Genomic DNA, 18,946 nt, shown 5'->3' with positions numbered 1-18,946 from the left:
ATACAGGCAGAGGATGAAGCAGGCTCCCTGTGGGGAGCCTGATGCAGGATTCCATCCCCAAACCCCAGGATCATGGCCTGAGCCAAAGGCAGATGCTCAACAGCTGAGCCACCCAGGTGTCCCTCCCAACTATTTTTTTATGGAGGATTGAGTATTAGACTAATAAATTTGTGAACTTAAATTAGAAACTATTATGGTGTTTTACCGTCTAGATGTTATACTCTAGTTCTCCACATCACTTCGGTAAGTGTATTAAAATTGGAAGAAAACACAATATTTACACCTAATAATATAGATTAAATCCTTAGGTGCTCTCAGATTGTTTTATAGATGAAAATGTAAATATTGTTTTCCTTTATGGTTCTTTTGGTTTTAAGTAACAAAAGATTTTTAAGTTATATCATAGAACCCAAGTAGGTGTGTTTATACAGTTGTTTTGTATAAAGCATTGATTTCTTCCTGGCAGTGATAGTATTCAGACAGTGATAGTAATAAATAAAATTAAAAATCACAACTTATTAAAGCTTTTCCTGAAGATTTTCTGTGAGAGATTTTTTTTGTGTGTGAGAGATTTCTTATTAGATTTATACTATATTACAATTTCGAGAATGATTAAACTTCTTGGTTTATATATCATACTTCATTGGTTTCAGAGGGCTGATCTTTCTTATTAAATGAGGGGCTTACTAATTTTTGTACAATATATGATTTACAGTAGTGTATGTAATTCAAAGGATATCCATAAAAAGATTATACAATTTAGGGGCCTGGTTGGCTCAGTTGGTTAAATATCTGCCTTTGGCTCAGGTCATAGTTCCAGGGTTCTGAGATCGAGCCCCACATCAGGCTCCCTGCTGAGCAGGGAGCCTACGTCTCCCTGTCTTTCTGCCTGCAGCTCCCACTGCTTGTGTTCTCTCTGTGTTTCAAATAAATAAATCTTAAAAAAAAGGGGGGGGGATTATACAACTTAATTAGCAAAATTGTGAGGGGCGATAGTCTTTTATGATTGAAATATCTTGCTAAATATCACTGTCTCTTATTTTAAAAAAAGGCAGGGGGTGGGGGGTACACCTGGGTGGCTCAGCGATTGGGCTCCTGCCTTTGGCTCAGGTCGTGATCCTGGGATCTGGGATCAGGTCCTGCATCAGGCCTCCTACATGGAGCCTGCTTCTCTCTCTGCTTATGTCTCTGCCTCTCTCTCTCTCAGTCTGTCTCTCTCATGAATAAATAAATAAATCTTTAAAATAAATAAATGAATGAATAAATAAATACCACTGTCTCTGATTTATGAGGTAATTAGGAATCTTTCTTATTTTGAACTACTTTCTGAATGTTTATTATAGAAAGGAAATGAGGAAAATCTAGATGTATAAGTCTTTACAATTTGATATATGAAACTCTATTTCATCTTTTTTGATATGTATATTATTCTGGGTGATTATTTTGACTCTGTGGTATTGAATCTTTTTTCCCCCTTTCATGTGTAAATTGGTAAATTAATCTTCCTTTGAAATGTTCTTTACAGCCTGGTGTAAAATTCAGTGGCCCACCACCACCTCCACCACCACCACACTTCCTATCATGCTGGCTGCCTCCATTTCCTTCTGGACCACCAGTAAGTGCAAAAGGATTCAGATTAAACTTTGCTTTCATACATTCTTGGGGATTTAGCACATAGGTTGTTGGGAAATGTCATTTTAGACTATCCCTGTGGTCACATTCTAATGGGTAAAAATTTGAACTAAACCTTAAAGTTTTTGTTTTTAATGCCCGTCTGCTACCCAGACTCAGTCCTCTTATTAGCCCCAACTCTGAGGCCCATATTGCCTGCTTCCTTCCTCTCAGAAACTGTTTCCCATTCTGTACGGAGGTAGCTCCTATTTGAAAGGATTTAATTACACCATAAATAAGGATTAATAGCGGGCAGCTGAGTGGCTCAGTGGTTAAATATCTGCCTTTGACTCAGATCGTGATCCTGGGATCAAGTCCCATGTCAGGCTCCCACTGTGGAGCCTGCTTCTCCCTCTGCCTATCTCTGCCTCTCTCTGTGTGTTGCTCATGAGTAAATAAAACCTTTTTTAAAAAAAGGATTAATAGTTTGCTCTTTCCAGATATGCTTGGATGTTAACTTCACATAGACTATTTGTCTATCTAATGGTAGACTTCTGGTTATCAGCGATAGACTAGATATAAGATGCTTTGTGTGTTCCAGTGGGAGCAACACAGGACCTTTACTTAAAATGTTGTATGGGAAAAAAAAAATGTTGTATGGGTATTTTTCGAGTAAAACCATAAAAGTATTTATATTTGTGACACATGGATGGCTCAGTCAGCTGGGCATCCGATTCTTGATTTTGGTTCAAGTCGCAATCTCAGGGTCGTGGGATTGAGCCCCTTCAAGGGTTCCATGCTCAAGTGCAGAGTCTCCTTGAGATTCTCTCCTTCTCCATCTTCCCCTATGCCCACTCGCATGCATGCACATGCTCTTTATTTATTCGGAGAGAGAGAGAGAGAAATAAAATCTTGGGGGGGACAAAAGTATAATATTCTTGGTCTTTTACCCATAGCTTCGTAATGGGACAATAATAATTGAAAAATGAAAGTATCTAAACATTTTATGTGATCTGTTGTCTTTTTTTTTTTTTTTTTTAATTTTTTTTTTTAATTTTTTATTTATTTATGATAGTCACAGAGAGAGAGAGAGAGAGGCAGAGACACAGGCGGAGGGAGAAGCAGGCTCCATGCACCGGGAGCCCGATGTGGGATTCGATCCCGGGTCTCCAGGATCGCACCCTGGGCCAAAGGCAGGCGCCAAACCGCTGCGCCACCCAGGGATCCCATCTGTTGTCTTTTGATTCTTATTTTTTTTTAAAGATTTTATTTATTTATTGATGAAAGACACACACAGAAAGAGAGTGTGTGTGTGTAAGGCAGAGACACAGGCAGAGGGAGAAGCAGGCTCCATGCAGGGAGCCTGACGCGGGACTCCATCCTGAGTCCCCAGGATTAGACCCTGGACTGAAGGTGGCACTAAACTGCTGAGCCAACCTGGCTGTTCTTTCTTTGGAAAAAAAAAAAAAGATTTTTATTATTCATGAGAGACACAGAGAGAGAGGCAGAGGGAAAAGCAGCTTCCCCATGGGGAGCCTGATATGGAACTCAGTCACAGGATCTGGGGATCACAACCTGAGCCAAAGGCAGATGCGCAACCACTGAGCCACCCAGGTGTCCCGATTCTAACTCATTTAAATTTTGTTGATTTTTTTTTTTTAAACATTTTTTTTTAATCTTTATTTATTTATGATAGTCACAGAGAGAGAGAGAGAGGCAGAGACACAGGCAGAGGGAGAAGCAGGCTCCATGCACCGGGAGCCCGATGTGGGATTCGATCCCGGGTCTCCAGGATCGCGCCCTGGGCCAAAGGCAGGCGCCAAACCGCTGCGCCACCCAGGGATCCCAATTTTGTTGGTCTTTTGTGTTGTTACTGGTTAGCTTTTTCAAAATGTCAGATTTTTTTTAAGTTTTAAGTAGGAAATGGCATGAAATGTAGGGAAAGATACCACTAATCCCAGCATTCTCTATGTAAAATGGATGTCCAGACTGCAGTTCTTGTTTATTGACTTTAGAATATTGACTTTCTCCATTTCCAGATAATTCCTCCACCACCTCCGATATGTCCAGATTCTCTTGATGATGCTGATGCTTTGGGAAGTATGTTAATCTCTTGGTACATGAGTGGCTATCATACTGGTTACTATATGGTAAGTGATCACTGAGCATCTTTCCTGACAGTCACATTGTGATTATGTGACTTTGTTTTGTTTGCTTGTTTGTTTTGACTTTGTTTTGTTTGTGACTAAAAATGGTTTGTTAAGTTTGACAAATCCTAAGCGTTGGAAACTACCCCTGAGTTTAAAACTATACAATTATTTAAGGCTTACATTATTCTTGTATTATCCCTGCTAAGTGTAATTGTAGCGCATTTAAAATTTTTTCATTTTGTTATTTTGTGATTATATATTTTCTAATTTAATGATACTCTTTCTAAATTATTTTCCAATTTCATTAGTCTTTCTCTTTCAATTTGAAATAAAAATACATTGTAGGAGATAGAGAAAGACAAAGAGTGTTAGTTTCTGTGCATAGAGAAAGGTCTGAGGTGATAAATCCCAAACTGGACTTTAGGGACCGAAGCTCCAAACTTGTCCTTTTATACATCAATCTGTGGCAGACATGTTGTATTATGATTTAGCAGGAAATTTTTAGTTTTTTAAATTTAAAGTCAATAAGCTGGGGATCCCTGGGTGGCTCAGCTGTTTAGCGCCTGCCTTCGACTCAGGGCGTGACCCCGGGGTCCTGGGATCGAGTCCCACATCAGGCTCCCTGCATGGAGCCTGCTTCTCCCTCTGCCTGTGTTTCTGCCTCTCTCTGTGTTTCTCATGAATAAATAAAATCTCTTAAAAAAAAATACGTAAATAAAGTCAGTAAGTTCTTTTTTTTTTTTAGTAAGTTTTTATTTAAGGAATTTTACATGTGATTTCTTCCACTGCTAATCACCATACTTCCTCCAAAGTCAGAATCATAATCTTCAGAATAGCCCTTTTAGAAGGAACTTTTGTTCAGTCCACAGTTGTCGCTGTCAGTCTAGAGTTCTTTCAGCTGGGCTTCTTTGATCTCCACTTGAATATAGACATACTTCATAAATTCCCTTCCAGTAACCAAGAAGTCAAATTGTAGGAAATACACTGATAGCTATTTTGTCAAGTGATCTAAAATTTTTATTCCTTATTTTTTTCTAATATTCAACGTCTTACTACTTCTCTTTACTCCATGAGCCTAGCAGAAAACATTACAGGTCTCATTTTCACCACAGCAAGTATGGAAACATAATTTGTGTCTCAGTGTAGTGACAATTTATAAATTTTTTAGAAGGAAGCTGTTGAATGAATGAATGAATGAATGAATGAATAAATAAAAGGAAGCTGTTATACCATGCTGAGATTATGATATTGTAGGTACTTGAATTTCTAATTAATTAATATGTAAAAGAAAAAAAACAGGTAACTTAAATGTATTACCTGTACATGCTCCCCTTAATACTGTTATTTAAAAGCTAATCTTGGGGCAGCCCGGGTGGCTCAGCGGTTTAGCGCCGCCTTCAGTCCAGGGCCTGGGCCTGGAGACCGGGATCAAGTCCCACGTGGGGCTCCCTGCGTGGGGCCTGCTTCTCCCTCTGCCTGTGTCTCTGCCTCTCTCCTCTGTCTCTCATGTATAAATGAATAAAATCTTTAAAAAAATAAAAAATAAATAAAAAAATAAAGCTAATCTTGAGCTATTGTGTAACCTTGATATGTTTGTACTGTATGATGAAGTTCCCCTTTTAATGACCAAAAAGATAACGGAACGTGACAAATTAACGGTTTGTAATTTGAGACCAATCACTTAACTTGCTAAGCTTCCCTTATCTACACTTCACCTTTCCCTGCATGTTTTTTTCTTATTATGAAATACTTTGAACAATATTTTGTAGGGGCATCTGGGTGGCACAGTTGGTTACGGAGCAGACTCTTGGTTTCACCTCAGATTGTAGTCTTGAGTCCTGCATCAGGCTCAATGCAGGGTCTGCTTGGGATTCATTTGTTCTCTCTCTCTTTCCCTCTCTCCTCCTCCCTTCCCTCTCCCTATCTTTCTCCCTCCGTCCCTCCCTCCTCCTTCCTTTTCCTCTCTCTCCACCCTTCCCCTCTGTGTCTGCTTGCACACATGCTCTCACTTGCTCTGTCTCAAATAAATCTAAAATATATATATATATATATATATATATATATATATATATATTATGTGTAATACATAAACTTTTGATGTAATTTGTGTTTACTTTTCAATTTTTTTTAAGATTTTATTTATTTATTCATGAGAGACACACAGATTGAGAGAGAGAGAGCGAGGGAGGGAGGGAGAGAGAGAGAGGGAGAGACACAGGCAGAGGGAGAAGCAGGCTCCATGCAGGGAGCCTGATGTAGGACTCGATCCTGGAACTCTAGGATCATGCCCTGGGCTGAAGGCAGGTGCTAAATTGCTGAGCCACCCAGGGATCTCCATGAATATTCTGACTTCTAACGTCACAGATCAGTTTTGCCCTTCTTGGAACTTTTATTCTTAGACTTACACATACCACTCCTTTGTGACTGGCTTATTTTGCTCAACACTTAGAGTAATACACGTTGTTTATAGTTATAGTTTTATTGCATCCACCATAATCTATTTATTTATTTTAACCATTGATGGACATTTGTATTATATCCATTTTGGAAAATATCCTCTGATTTTTTTTTTCTTTTTTTTTTTTTTTTTTTTTTTAGATTTTACTTATTTATTCATGAGTGATTTTTTTTTTCTATTTAAGCTTTATTGAAATAGAGTTTACATGGCATACAATTCACCTTATAAAATGTACAGCTCAGTGATTTGGGTTTTTAGTATGTTCACAATTACAAAGCCATGACTACAGTCAGTTACAGAATGTCTTCATAATGTATCCTCCTCCCCTAAAAAAACTAACACTACTCTATTTTCCAACTTTGCCAGTCCTAGGCAATGACTGACCTATTTTCTCTGTGGACTTGCTTGTTGTAGACATTTTGAATAAATTATACCATATATAGTGCTTTGTGTTTGGCTTTTTTCACTTAACATTATGTTTTCTAGATCCATCTGTGTTGCAGCGTGTACCCATTTTCGTTTTTGCTGAATGATAATCCATTGTGTATGCCACTTATTTTTTGTTGGGACTATTTCCATTCGGGGGCTCTAATGAATGATGCTGTGATGAACATCCATATACAAATTTTTGTATGGATGTATGTTTTCATTTCTTTTGGGTATACACCTAGAAGTGGAATTGCTGTGCCATATGGTATGTGAAAGGTCACCTTTGGCAGATAACCAAACCAAAATACAATTGCATGTAGTTATTTGCTTGTAACTTAAAAAAAAAAAAAAGTTTTTTCAGACTTAAAGTTGTGAAAATAGCACTAGAATTTCCATGTGTCCTTCAACCACGTTCCCCCAGTGTTAGCTTTTTAATACTTTAGATTTCTTCTCATTTATTTCATGTTTATTTCTTTCTTCTTTGTCTCTGTGTATATTTTCCCCCAAAACAATTGACAGTTACACACATTATGCCCCTTTACATTTAAATATAGCATGTTCCCTAGATTCAGAAACACTGTTTTATATAACCACACTATAGTTATCAAATGAGGAATTAAGATTGACATAATTCTGTGATCTGATCTGCACCCCTTATTTGAATCTTGCCTGTTGTCTTACAAATATCCTTTACAACAAAAGAAAGAGTTGATTTTGTTGATCCAGGATTGAGTCCAGGGCCACATGTTATATTTTATTGTCCTGTGTCTGGAGTCTTTATTACATGGTTTATTTTTTTTTATATTGTTCTCATACCGTTTACTTTGTTTTATATCTTTAAAGAATATATGTATTTCTTAATCATAAATGATACGTGAACACATTACCTTCTAAAAATTGCACAAATTAGGTATGCCTGAGTGGTTCAGTGGTTGGACGTCTCCCTTCGGCTCAGGGCATGATCCCGGAGTTCTGGGATTGAGTTCCACATCGGGCTACCTGTGGGGAGCCTGCTTCCCCTTCTGCCTATGTCTGTGCCTTCTCTCTGTGTCTCTCATGAATGAATGAATAAAATCATTTAAAAATTGCACAAATTAGGCCACCTGGGTAGATCAGTTGGTTAAGTGTCTGCCTTCGGTGCAGGTCATGATCCCAGGGTCCTGGGATGGCATCGCACATTGGGCTCCCTGCTTAGGGGAGTCTGTTTCTCCCTCTGCCCTTACCGCCCTTCCTTGTGATAGCTCTCTTTCTCAAATAAATCTTTTTTTTTTTTTTTTAAGATTTTATTTATTTATTCATGAGAGACAGAGAGAGAGGCAGAGACACAGGCAGAGGAAGAAGCAGGCTCCATGCAGGGAGCCCGATGTGGGACTCAATCCCCGGTCTCCAGGATCACGCCCTGAACCGAAGGCAGACGCTCAACCACTGAGCCACCCAGGCATCCCTGTATACATCTTTTTTAATAAATAAATTTTTTATATTTCACAAATTACAAATAAGACAAAAATCCCATTGGTGACCAAAGCCAGTCCCACTTCCTACCCTTTTCCATAGGTCACCACTAAAATTAGTTTGCTCTATAGCCTATCAAATCTATTTCTCTGTCTTCAAGTATGTATGAGTGGTGTTAGAAAATGTATTGTTTATGTTCCTCTTTCTTTATATAAAGACATATTATGAGGCACCTGGATGGCTCAGTTGGTTGAGCATCCAACCCTTATTTGGGCTCAGGTCATGATTCACATTTGTAAATTTGAGTCCTTGCTCTGCACTTAGTGGGGAGCCTGCTTCTCCTTCTCCTTTTAGTATCTGAGATAGTGCCTGATTCCTGTTATGTCTGGTTCAGAGAAAGTTCATAGTTAGCCGAATGCTGAACACTAGCAAGTTTTTCCTCTAATAATTAGATAAACATTTTTATATATGAAACTTCTTACAGATTATTTCCTTTTGATATCTAGAAGTACTGTTATTGCATCAAAAAGTATAAACATTGGGTAGCCCCGGTGGCGCAGCAGCACCTTCAGTCCAGGGCGTGATCCTGGAGACCCGGGATTGAGTCCCGTGTCAGGCTTCCTGCATGGAGCCTGTTTCTCCCTCTGCCTGTGCCTCTGCCTCTCTCTCTCTCTCTGAATAAATAAATCTTTAAAAAATATATATATAAACATTTTAATAGCTTTTGAGATGACTGACTGGCTTTCCATGATTATTTCCACATGTATTGACACTTGAAAATAGGTATTTTCCCATAGCTTTAAACTGTTACAGTCTTATTTTCTATTTTGATAGATCTAGCAACCGTTAAAATATATAAGTGTACTAACCTTTTGATTTTTTTTTTTTAAGAGATTTATTATTTGTTTGGGGAGAGGCGCCTAGGTAGCTCAGTCGGTTAAGCATCTGCCTTCAGCTTAGGTCATGATCTCGGTCCTGGAATAGAGCCTCTCCCTCTGCTCATGCTCGCGTGCTCTCTCTCTCTTAAATAAATAAAAATTTTAAAAATGAGAGTAGAGGGGGAGAGAGAATATCAAGCAGACTTCTCCCCGAGCATAGAGTCCAATGCAGGGCTCAGTGTCCTGTCATCTTGAGATCATGACCTGAGCCAAAATCAGTCAGACACTTACCGACTAAGTCACCCAGGCTTCAACATTTTGAATATATTTAACTTGAAGAATGGCATGAACGAAAATTAGACTTGGTTAAATTATATTTTTAAGCACCCTTATTTCAAGTACTTGTACTATTATTAAAACCTAGCAGATTTTTTTCTAGATGTTTAACTATGATAACCATTAAATTGCAGATGTTATAGGTTTTTTTTCATGAGTTCAAGCAACTCTTGGGAATGCAACCTTGTCCAGAATATTTGCCACAAAATAAGGACCAATCTATGACTAATTGTTCCTAAGAAAGGATCTTTACCTTTAGGAGTATTATTGGGGTGCCTGGCTTAGTTGGTTAAGTGTCTGCCTTCCACTCAGGTCATGTCCCAGGGTCCTGCATCGGGCTCTATGCTCAGCATGGAATCTGCTTGTCCCTCTCCCTCAGTGCCCTCCCCGCCCCCCAGCTTGTGCTTTCTCAAAGAAATAAATACAGTCTTAAAAAATAAAAACGAAAAAAAAACGAAAAAAAATAAAAATAAAAACGCTGGGGCAGCCCCGGTGGCGCAGCGGTTTAGCGCCTCCTGCAGCCGGGGGTGTGATCCTGGAGACCTGGGGTCAAGTCCCACATCGGGCTCCCTGCATGGTGCCTGCTTCTCCCTCTGCCTGTGTCTCTGCCTCTCTCTCTCTAGCTGTGTCTCTATGAATAAATAAATAAAATCTTTAAAAAAAAAATAAAAATAAAAATAAAAACGCGATGGGGTACCTGGGTGGCTCAATGTGTTCTGTGTCTGCCTTCACTTGGGTTATCATCCTGGGGTTCTAGGATCGAGTCCCTAGGTTTGAACAGGGAGCCTGCTTCTCCCTTTCCTCCGCCTGTAGCTCCCCCTGCCCCTTGCTCCCCCTGTCTCACCCACGTGCAAACTCTCTCTCCATCAAATAAATAAAATCTTTAAAAAATAAAAATAAGAGGCACCTAGGTGGCTTAGTCAGTTAAGCGTCTGCCTTTACCTCAGGTCATGCTTCTTGGGGAGCCAGGCTCTCCCTCTGTCTCCCTCTCTCTCTGTCTCTCATGAATAAATAAATAAAATATTTTTTAAAAAGAAAATAAGGCATCCCTGGGTGGCTCAGCGATTTAGCGCCACCTTCAGCCCAGGGTGTGATCCTGGAGACCTAGGATCGAGTCCCACGTCGGGCTCCCTACATGGAGCCTGCTTCTTCCTCTGCCTGTGTCTCAGCCTCTCTCTGTGTGTGTATCTCTCGTGAATAAATAAATAAAATCTTTTTTAAATTTTTTAAATTAAATTAAAATTAAAGAATAAAACAGCCAGTGCTCATTATGTTTTCTAACAGCTTAAATATGTTTTACCCACCATTGCCTTCAGCTAGTTTTGTTTTGTTTTGGTACAAAAAGGTGGTTTTATTAAAGCCCAGAGACAGGACCCATGGGGGAGCCTTGGGCCTCACTACCGTCCCAGCTTGATACAGGGCTCAATCTCATGACCCTGAGATCATCATAACCTGAGCCGAAATTAAGGGTTGGACACTCAGCTGACTGAGTCACCCAGGCACTCTTCAGCAAGCAGTACTTAACCATTGCTTTACAGAATCACGTGCCAGACAACTTTTGTGTTAGCAACCTGTTCCCAGTAAAGCAGCCACGTAAGATTTGGGTCCACCTCTTAACCTCTAGAAATCTAGAAATCCAAACAGAATACAAGTGACTTAAGAGTAACAAAATAGGCTATAACTTGGATACTTATTAAGAACAAATTATTTTTAATACATCTTATAGCCTCTAAGGTATAGATTAATAGTAAAGTGGGAAGCTCATAGGAGACCTGGAAGCTAGAAGAGAGGAATAGGACATTTGGATCAGGTCTGACCAGGTAAAACAAATATTTGAGTGCTGATCTTGCTTTTTTTTTCTTTTTTTTTTTTAAGATTTTATTTATTTCTTCATGAGAGACACAGGTAGAGGGAGAAGCAGGCTCCCTGTGGGGAGCCCGATGAGGGACTCCATCCCAGGATCCCGGGATCATGCCCTGAGTGAAGGCAGACACTCAAACACTGAGCCACACAGATGTCCTGCTTTTTTTTCATTTCTAAACTGTTGTTTAGTATGTAGTGTTCTCCAATGGCTTTATTTTAGTAAACAAGTATGATGCAGTGTGTATTTTACTTGACAGAATTAATAAGTTGACTCAGGAACTTCATGGGACTATGTGAAAGAAAATTTCTTAATTACAGGCCAATTGTTAACTCTGGAATCACTTTTGAAGTACATTTGAAGGCTGTTAACTTATTTTCTGATAATACTTTGTTAAATAAAAAAAAAATACTTTGTTAAATAGAGTTAGTAAAATGTCATATGAACAAAGTGTTTATTTACATCTGTATAATATGTGTATACTATTGTTTTAAATTCCTTTCTGTTGCCTTTACAGGGTTTCAAACAAAACCAAAAAGAAGGAAGGTGCTCACATTTCAATTAAGGAGTAAGTCTACCATCATTATAAAAGTGAATCTTTCATATAAGTTTCACAGTTTGTGGAAAACATGTTTAAAAATTGAAGTGGGGATCCCTGGGTGGCGCAGCGGTTTGGCGCCTGCCTTTGGCCCAGGGCGCGATCCTGGAGACCCGGGATCGAATCCCACGTCGGGCTCCCGGTGCTTGGAGCCTGCTTCTCCCTCTGCCTACGTCTCTGCCTCTCTCTCTCTGTGTGTGACTATCATAAATTAAAATAAATAAATTAAAAAAAAAATAAAAAATAAAAAAAATTAAAAAAAAATAAAAATTGAAGTGTTAAAAAATGGAGAAGTTAATAAGAAAACTTAAATACATTTTTAATTAAAGTACATTTAACATACAGTGTTATATTAGTGTCAGGTGTAAAACAGTGATTCAACAATTGTACACACTGTTCAGTGCTCATCACAGGTTCAGTCATTTCACCCATGGCCTTATCAACCACCCCCCTGTCAACCACAAGTTTGCTTTCTATATTTAAGAGTTTGTTTTAGGGCACCTGGGTGGCACAGTCCGTTAAGCGTCTGACTCATGGTTTAGACTCAGGTCATCATCTCAGGGTTAGGGCTGTGAGATCGAGCCCCATGTCTGGCTCTGTTCAGTGCACAGTCTGCTTGAGTTTCTCTTTCTCTTTGTCCCTATTCCCCTCTTGCTCATGTGTTCGCTCTCTTATTCTCTCTAAACTAAATAAATCTTTTTTTTTTTTAGTGGGGTTTTTTTGTTTCCTTTTTTCTTTGATCATTGGTTTTGTTTCTTGAATTCCCACATATGAGTGAAATCATATTATATTTATCTTTCTCCAACTGACTTATTTCACTTATTCTCATTACACTCTATACATCCATCATTATTGTCTCAAATGGTGAAATCTTTTATGTCCAAGTAATATTCCATTGTGTGTGTGTATGTATGCACCACATCATCTTTGTGCCTTTGCCTATCAATGAACAGTTGAGTTGCTTCCATATCTTGACTGCTGTAGGTAATGCTGTAATATACATAGGGATGCATATATCTTTTTGAATCAGTGTTTTCACTTTCCTTGGGTTACCACCTACCGGTGGACTTACTGAATCATGTGATAATTCCATTTTTAATTTTTTGAGGAATGTCCATACCATTTTCCATAGTGGCTGTATCAGTTTGCAGTCCCAACAACAGTGCATGGGGGTTCCTTTTTCTCTACATCCATACCAGTATTTGTTATTTCTTGTGTTTTTTATTTTAGCCATTCTAACTGCTATGAGGTGTATCTCATTCTGGTTTTGAAATGCATTTCCCTGATGATTAGTGATGTTGAGCATCTTTTTAATTTGTCTGTTGACTATGTCTTCCTGTCATCTTACCATTTTTCAACTGGATTGTTTGATTTGTGTGTGTGTTGAGTTGTACACATTCTTTATATATTTTGGATATTAACCCTTAATCAAATATATCATTTGCAAATATCTTCTCCATTCAGTAGGTTTCCTTTTTGTTTTGTTGGGTTTCTTTCACTGTGCAAAACCTTTTTATTTTGCTGTAATCTGAGTAGTTTATTTTTGTTTTTCTTTGCCTTACCAAAGGAGACATATCTAGAAAAATGTTTCAATAACCTAATGTCAGAGTGATTATTGCCTATGTTTTCTTCTAGGAATTTTATGGTTCAGGTCTCACATTTAGGTGTTTAATTCGTGTTGAGTTTATTTTTGTGTATAGTATAGTATACTTTTTGTATACTATTATATACATATAATATATGTCCAATTTTCCCAATACCATTTTCCCAATGCCATTTGTTCAAGGCATTTCCCAATACCATTTGTTTCCCCATTGTATATTCTTACCTCCTCTGTCAAATTAATAATTTCCATGTAAGTGTGGGCTTATTTCTGGTTTCTCAGTTCTGTTCCATTGACATTGGTGTTTTGTTTGTGTGCCAGTACAGTACTGTTTAGATCAGTACAGCTTTGTAGTCTGTTTTGAAATCTGAGATTGTGATGCCTCCAGTTTGATTCGTCTTTTTCAAGATTGCTTTAACTATTCAAGGTCTGTTGTGGTTCCATACAAATTTTAGGATTATTTGTTATAGTTCTGTGGATGATGCTATATATTTTGATAGTTAAGTTTATAGATTGCTTTGGGTAGTGTAGACATTTAATATTCCCCCAGTCTAAAAAAAAATATATATATATATTCCCCCAGTCCATGAGCATGGATCATTTGTGTGATCTTCAATTTCTTTAATCGGTTTTTTATAGTTTTTGGTGTACAGATCTATTTAATCGCCTTGGTTAATTTTATTCTTAAGGGTTTTATTGATTTTGGTGCAGTCGTAAATGGGATTGTTTCTTATTTTGTATTTCTACTAGCTTATTATTACTATATAGAAATGCAACAGATTTCTGTCATTGATTTTGTATTCTGTGACTACTGAATTCATTTATAAATCCTGGTAGTTTTGTGATGTAGTCTTTAGGGTTTTCTATATTTAGTAGTATTAAATACATTTTGATGTCAAAACAATTTGATAAAAAGTTGATCTACATTCTCTAATGATGTCAAAGTATCATCTTAGCAAATAGTGGTTTGGAAAGAAAAACATCTTTATGGTAGAGAGATCCTTAGAATTAGCGATGAGATTGCACCACTGTGGTGGGGCAGCCAGACTTGGTTTTTGATTTGTGATTCGGTATGAAATAGACTGAATTATCTATGAAGTGTTTTGATCAAAAGAGCTTAAGTGGAATTTAATCGAATCTAGGGAAAAGATCTACTTTTCCTTTCACTGGAAATAATTGGGAATAGAGCCACATTCGTTTCATTAAATAAAATAAGGTAATTATTGCTAATTTTACAAGCTATGATGAGGGTGTTGTAATTTATAAAAGTAATTTATGTACTCAAGTATTTATAAGTGAAGTGTTATAATGTCTTGAATATCTTTTTAAATGGTTTAGCAAAATGTATGTGAATGTGCAGGAAGCATATATGACTGTTGAATCTTTGTGGTGTGCACATGGGTGTTCATTGTCCTATTTTTTCTGCTTTCTGTGTTTGAAAAGTATGTAAGAAAAATGTTCAGTGTTTTAAATAAGTAAAAGCTGTGTGTCTATCATTGCATTCCTTTTTCACAGATTATCTTACGCTTTCAGTCCATATTCATCTATATTTTATACAGATGTCATCATAGCATTTTGTGCACACATTTATATCCTCACTTAACATGACATTTTAATGTTTTTTACATGTTATTTCTGTTGGATTGTTTGCCTATACGTTATGCCGCTGTTTGTTTAGTTAGTAGTTTTTAGCATTCTGGATAACGTTGCAGTGGGTACCTTCTAAGTTTTAAAACAAGCATTGCATTCCTGGGAGGAGTATTTTTAAAATTACATAAATCATCATACTTAAAAACATAATTACCCAGGGGCGCTTGGCTGGCTTAGTTGGTAGAGCATGTGACTCTTGATCATGGGGTTGTGAGTTTGAGCCCCATGTTGAATATAGAGATTGCTTAAAAATAAAATCTTAAAAAAAATTTTTTTAAGGATAGTTACCCATAATTCATTCTTCGATTAAAGGTGTTTTCATTCAGTTGAAGTTCTTTAGCTAGGTTATTCAGCCAAGTCTAAAGAGGTAAATGGCAAAATTAGGGCCTAAATGGGCTAAAATGTTCCAGGCAGAGATTGTATAAAGCCGGACCGACCAGTAGGTCATTGTATTTCAAGGCCTAAGTTGATCTACTGTCATTTCCCTGTTCCTCATGTCACTTGGCCTCCTTATTATCCACCCCCATCCATGGTAATTTCCCCTTTGAGTCTGCTCTCTGGTTATTTCTGTTTTATTTATGCATGCGTCTTTCTTCTATCATTAGAGGCAAGGCACTACTTTTTAGTCTTAATTATGTCTTTGATATCTGGCATAGGTTCTTCAAGTCTAGGATGGGCTTAGAACATAGACAAGAGGATGTCATAGGAAAGAGGAAATGAGGGAAGCCTGAGTGACTCAGTGTTTGAGCATCTGCCTTCAATTCAGGCGTGATCCTGGGGTCTTGGGATTGAGTCCCACATCAGGCTCCCCACAGGGCCACCCAGGTATCCCTTAAGTTTATTCTGTAGAGATCACTGTATGCTGTCATATTGCTTTCCCCAAAGAATAAACTAGTTAATAATGCCTTTATTCTTCCCACTTATCTAATTGCTAGAATATCTATTTGTTATCATTTAAGAGTTATTTCTTTTTCCATTGTTATTTATAAAATACATGATCTAAAGTAGTTTGAATCTATTTTTGAACATATTACAGGTTTTCCCCAATACCTGAAAGTAGAGCATTTCTGTGAAACCTTTCATGATCTGAAATGGCATAAAGCCAAGAAGCAATTACCATTTACCATTACTTTAAATGGAAAATTTTTTAGTATCCCAAATGACAAAAATAACCACTCAGGATTTTCTGGTATCTTAGTACACAACTTGCTATCGGATGCACAGACTAAATGGAGCACAGATGCTCACAGTTCATAAATACAGCAGCTGGATGCTGACTGAGATGCCGGGGAAGGAGCCTGGCAGTGCCTCCAGAACAGCCTCTGCAAAAACACATGCCAAACATGATTTTTGTTTTTTGCCGTTTTCACAAAAACGTAAATCCTCTTTGGATTTCTTTTGGTTAGTGAAAACAGGTGCTACTAGTGTAGGTCTTCAGTACAAAGCGGAGTGGCCTACCACAAACTTTTGAAAAGCATGGAGATACTTGTATTCAGTTTATTCTTTTAATTATTATTATTTTTTAAACTACATTGTTGGGGTGCCTGGGTCTCTTAGTTAGGCCTCCAACTCTTGCTTTCGGCTCAGGTCACGATTTTGGGGCCATGGGGATGAGCTCTGCTCTCAACATGGTCTGTTTGTCCTTCTCCTTCTGCTCTTCCTCCAGCTCATGCACTCTGCGCGCGCTCTCTCTCTCTCTCTCTCTCTCGTTGTGTCTCTGAAATAAATAAAAAACTACATCATTGCTTGTTATGTTGAGCAATTTGATAGGAAGATATGTGTAAATGAAAAACAATGCAGAAATATATTATGCTACCTGCCATTTATGTAAGTAAATGTTTGTATACATATACGTGTGTGCATTGATGGTTACCTCAGGGTGATACTCAAAGTAGCTCTGAAGTGGGACTAAAAGGTACATGTGCAAGGGACACTTCACAGCATACCCTTCAATGTTTTGTGTTTGTATGTATGTGTGTGCTGTGTATGTTTAGTGAGAGTAAAAATAAATGATACGTAGTTGAAATAAATCTAAGATGTTTCTATCATCATTACATCTTTCAACTTTGTAAATTTTTCATTCTTCTAGGTAATTCATACAATGTTCTCTGTGGTGAGTGCGTTTTCCTCCATGTTTTTTTGGAGAATACTCCATACCAGCATATAAAACTGCCTTGCTTTTTAAAATTGCATGATCTTTTTATATAGAGATGTGTACTATATACTTCTTTAATTGAGCTCTTATGGATGGAATTTTAGGTTGTTCCCAATTGTTTGCTATTTAATGCTACAGTTAGTATCCTTTTACACAGTTCTTTGTGTAGATTTAGGATTACCTCAATAGAATCTAGGATTCTAATCTAGATTTGGATTTTAGAATTAGAACTGCTAGATTGAAGAGAACATGTATCTTTAATTTTAATAGTTTTTTGCCATGTTGCTCTCAGTAGAGACTATTAATATTCTTACCGACATTGTTTAAAAGCTGTTGGCCACATTCTATTTAATGTCTGAAATCTTTGGATCATTGTCAATCTAATAGTTGGAAATGGTTATATAACTGTAACTTTTTATTATTATAAAGTTCAGCATCTTTTCATATGTTTAAGAGCTATAGGTTTTTGCTGAAAACTTTATGAATGTCACCTTTGCCCACTTTTTTTTTTTTTTTAAGATTTTATTTATTTATTTATGAGAGACACAGAGAGAGAGAGGCAGGGACACAGGCAGAGTGAGAAGCAGGCTCCTTGCAGGGAGCCCGATGTGGGATTTGATCCCCGGTCTCCAGGATCACTTCCTGGGCCGAAGGCGGCGCTAAACCACTGGGCCACTGGGGCTGCCCTTTGCCCACTTTTTAATTGGGATGTATGTTTTTCCTTTTTGACTTGCAAGAATTCTTGATATGTTATGGAAACCATTCCTCTGGGATAGGAGTTACAAATACTTGTTTCTAGTTTATCTTTTATTGATCTTATTTTTGGTGTAATCGTTGCCATCTTGACCGAAATGTTTAATTTCCTATATCTATATGATTTTTTTCCTTTTATCATTTTACATATTTCTGTTTACTCTCTTTAAATTCTGGTTTTTCGGGCAGCCCGGGTAGCTCAGCGGTTTAGCGCTGCCTTCGGTCCAGGGCGTGATCCTGGAGACCTGGGAACAAGTCCCATGTCAGGCTCCCTGCATGGAACCTGCTTCTCCCTCTACCTGTGTCTCTGCCTCTCTCTCTCTCTCTCTCTCTCTCTCTGTGTGTGTGTGTGTGTGTCTTTCATAAATAAAATCTTTAAAAAATAATAATAATAATTTAAAAATAAATAAATTCTTGTTTTTCGGTGCACCTGGCTCAGGTTGTGATCCCAGGGTTCTGGGATCGAGTTTCACTTGAGCTCCCCACAGGGAGCCTGCTTCTCCCTCTGCCTGTGTCTCTCTGCCTCTCTCTGTGTGTCTCTCATGAATAAATAAATAAAATCTTAAAAAATAATAATTCTTGTTTTTCAAATTTTACATAGTTGATTCTCATTCACAGGTTGTGTATAGGCAAATTTGCCTGCTTGCTGAAATTTATCTATAATGCCCAAATCAATAATCATGGTGCTTTTGCCATCATTTGCAGACAAGTGCAAAGTGGCAAGAAATTGGAGTCCTCTGACACAGACATTCACAGTTGAGCTGAGCAGTGCTTGGTCTTCATCTTTCTTTTTTTAAAGACTTCATTTATGTATTTGGAGAGAGAGAGAGGGAAAGAGTATGCGCGCGCACCAGGGGAGGGAAAGAAGATCCCAAGCAGACTCCACGCTGAGTGCAGTGCGCTACTGTAAGATCATGACCTGAGCCAAAGTCATGAGTCGGATGCTTAACTGACTGAGCCACCAAGGCACTCCTCCGTATTCATCTCTGAGCCACCAAGGCACCCATCTGTC

At 38.0% G+C, this 18,946-nt stretch overlaps 1 protein-coding gene across 2 annotated transcripts in view; it reads left to right on the top strand.

Moving 5' to 3' along the window:
- LOC121497357 (survival motor neuron protein) overlaps window positions 1–18,946 on the top strand; it is a 41,978-nt gene that overhangs the window by 16,711 nt on the left and 6,321 nt on the right. Inside the window, exons 6-9 of one of the 2 annotated variants that reach the window (XM_041766904.1) lie at window positions 1,526–1,615; window positions 3,651–3,761; window positions 11,693–11,743; window positions 17,116–17,139. In XM_041766904.1, the coding sequence (XP_041622838.1) occupies window positions 1,526–1,615; window positions 3,651–3,761; window positions 11,693–11,740 (249 nt within the window). In that variant the 3' untranslated portion in view covers window positions 11,741–11,743; window positions 17,116–17,139. The remainder of the gene's footprint in view (window positions 1–1,525; window positions 1,616–3,650; window positions 3,762–11,692; window positions 11,744–17,115; window positions 17,140–18,946) is intronic. The other variant, XM_041766903.1, reaches the window with a different exon arrangement.

Source organism: Vulpes lagopus, chromosome 8, assembly GCF_018345385.1.
Source record: "Vulpes lagopus strain Blue_001 chromosome 8, ASM1834538v1, whole genome shotgun sequence".
Lineage (NCBI taxonomy): Eukaryota > Metazoa > Chordata > Mammalia > Carnivora > Canidae > Vulpes > Vulpes lagopus.
The sequence above is the reverse complement of the archived record's forward strand: the minus strand, read 5'-3'. Positions and strand labels throughout refer to the sequence as shown.